This window comes from Schistocerca serialis, unplaced genomic scaffold (assembly GCF_023864345.2).
Source record: "Schistocerca serialis cubense isolate TAMUIC-IGC-003099 unplaced genomic scaffold, iqSchSeri2.2 HiC_scaffold_849, whole genome shotgun sequence".
NCBI classification, from domain to species: Eukaryota; Metazoa; Arthropoda; class Insecta; order Orthoptera; family Acrididae; genus Schistocerca; species Schistocerca serialis.
This window is the reverse complement of record NW_026048462.1, coordinates 15,953,508-15,956,452: the sequence shown is the minus strand read 5'-3', so window position 1 is coordinate 15,956,452 and position 2,945 is coordinate 15,953,508. Positions and strand designations below refer to the sequence as shown.

At 51.9% G+C, this 2,945-nt stretch overlaps 1 protein-coding gene across 1 annotated transcript; it reads right to left on the bottom strand.

The window, feature by feature from the left end:
- Positions 1-1,486: 1,486 nt before the first annotated feature.
- Positions 1,487-2,260, bottom strand: LOC126452322 (uncharacterized). The gene has a single exon (XM_050091064.1). The coding sequence runs from the start codon at positions 2,258-2,260 to the stop codon at positions 1,487-1,489; it is 774 nt and encodes a 257-aa protein (XP_049947021.1).
- Positions 2,261-2,945: the final 685 nt, after the last annotated feature.

The window sequence follows — 2,945 nt, the reverse complement described above, 5'->3', positions numbered from 1 at the left end:
GATTGCGGGTGAAAGGGCGCAGTGAGGACCTGTTGGATGCCATTGGCAGAACAAAACGTCGCGAATTCCTGGCTCCGGAATTTAGGGCCGTTATCGGTAACAATAGTTAGCGGCAACTCATCCGAGGAAAAACTTTCTGGAGAGCAGCGAGGGTCGCTTCCGAAGTGGGAATTGGATAGAAAAGCCACTGGACGTTCTGTCCCATTCAGAAGCTTGTGGGAGAGGACAGCCCTGAGCCCGTAATCAGACGTGTCCGTGGCCAGGAGTAATGGCAGAGACGGATCATATGGCATCAGGTGGGAGGCTGACTGCAACTGGCGTTTGAGGGTGGAATAGGCCGTCTCACATGCAGGGGTCCAACTCAAGGGGACATTTTTGCGGCATAAGTGATATAAGGGGGCCGCCACCTGAGCGGCCGATGGAAGGAACTTCCGGTAATACGATATTTTTCCAAGGAAGGATTTCAGCTGATGGATGTCCCGTGGGGGAGGCAGGCGGCGTATGGCGTCCACATAGGAAAATGACGGAGAGATGCCTTTATGTGAAATAACCTGTCCTAAATAGGAAATAGAAGGTTGAAAGAAGGAACACTTCACCTTATTGCATTTTAGCCCAGCCTGGCAGAGGCAAAGAAACAGCTGAAGCAAATTGGTAAAATGGGCTGCAGCAGTAAGGCCCGTAACGACAATGTTGTCGAGGTAATTAATGCAACTGGGAATGTCCTGCAGAAGTTGTTCCAAGAAGCATTGGAAAATGGCCGGGGCGCTAGCCAGGCCGAACGTGAGGCCAGCGGGCATATTCAGAACAGTGAGGGCTTGAGAAGCTTTATCCAAAAGAACCTGGAGGTACGCCTCAGCGAGTCAATTTTGGTAAAGTAACGACCACCAGCCAATCGATGGAAGAGATGATCAGACCGAGGGAGTGGAAAGTCGTCCACCTGGAGCTGGGTGTTCAGGGTCGCCGAAAAGTCCCCAAAGAGACGAAGACACCTGCCTGGCTTTTGGACGATGACGAGAGGTGTTGCCCAGGGGATGAACTGAACAGGCTGTAGCACCCTTTCCTTTTGCAGACGGTCCAATTCGTCGTGCAGTGGCTGCTGGAGAGCGACGGGGACCTGCCTAACCTGGAAGTATCGAGGGCAGGCTGACTGCCAGAGGTGGAGCGTTGCTGCAAACCCCTTGGCGCACCCGATGCCGGGGGAGAAGCTATCCTGGAATTCGGTGCAGAGGGAGTCAACTTTGGGAAACGGCAGCTCTGAAGAAACCAGAGGTACATGATCATCGATCCTGAACCCGAACATTTGGAAAGCATCCAACCCAAACAGATCGGTAGCATTGGAACTGTTGACTGCCAGAAAAGAAATCGTATGACTGACAGATTTGTAAGAAACCACCGTCGTGAACTGCCCCAACAAGGCGATATCCTGTCTGTTGTATGTAAGTAGGAGTCGAGGGGCCGGATGAAGGCTTGGCGCTCCTAAAACGGTCTAGGTAGTGTAATTGAGCAGGGATACCGCAGCCCCTGTATCGACCTGCAGTCGAACTGGCTTACCCAATAGGGTGACATCAATATACAGTTTGGGGGACGCCAAAGACACAACTTGGTTGATGTCCACGGACGCCTTGGTGTCGGAGTGCCTGGAGATTGGCGCCGTGGCAGAGCGACAGACAGAGGCAAGGTGCCCGTCCCGACTGCAACGACGACACGTCGCCCAGCGGTCAGGACAATCCTCCTGTTCATGCTGGGAATAGCATCCTGGACATGATGGAAGGCACAGGGGTTCTCTGCGGCGGCGCTGCTGGCCCCGTGAGAGCTGCTGGTTGTCTTCCTTGAACGACCGTCTTTTTTTGTTTTCCGTACGCCGAGAAGATGCCGGTGCGGTGCGCTGGGGAGTGCGGTGTGAAGGTGCGTATACGGCCGCAATGTCCTCCTGGACGTCGGAAGTCTCTTCTCGGACGACTGCGACGTCGGTCGACGTTTCCAATCTGTGGTCAGCTGCAGTGGGAACTTCAAACTTGAATGCAAGGTCTATGATTTGATCTAGCGAAGGGTCCTCCAACTTTAAGGCGTCGTGGCAGAAAGCCGCGTCTGGTGCAGCTTGGATCATGTGATCCCAGACCACGTCATCTGCGTAAGATTCCTGGGATATGCGGGCGTCAAAGTTGCACTTCCGAGAGATACCTTTGAGTTCAGCAGTCCATTGTCGGTACGTCTGATCGGGTTCCTTTCGACTCTGGTAAAATTCCACTCTTGCTGCCATGACGTGATATCTGCGGCGATAATAGGAGGTGAGACACTCACATATGGCTGTGAAGGTAAGACTGTCAGGATCACATGGCTTGAGTTTCGTCAGGAGCTCGTACATACGGGAGACATTCCAAGAAAGAAAATAGGCTCTCTGATCATTTTCCTGGGATACCTGATGAATCCGGAAATGTTGACGAATCCTCTTTTCATATGTTTCCCAATCTTCAGCGTCTTCATCGAATGCTGGGAACGCTGGCGGTGTCGGTGGTGAAGACATTGAATTTCAGCAATCAGTTGCTGCTGCAGTATTGCGAAATGTTGAAAAAGTTGATTCAGTACCTGCTGCACTGATAGATTCTGCTGCTGCAGTTGTGATTGTGCTTGTTGTTGTTGTGGTTCCATCATCTTTGGGTTGTCGAATCCTTACTCATCGCTACTGTTGTATTCTCCAACAGTTTATTGAACGTAACTTCTTCTACAATACAATAACTGGCTGTACAATTGATGTAGACTTCCGTCGATCTAGCCGGAGCTGTGGTTCCTCTCGGTCGACTGGTACTTCGATCGGCAGTACAGTACCGCGGCTTCAGTGATATCTTCTCGGAGACTCTGCTACAACGGTTGCCATTAGCAGCGGACGAAGACTGGTCTGCCTTTGACCGGTCGGGCCTATATAGAGAGCTGGAGCCAATAGAAAC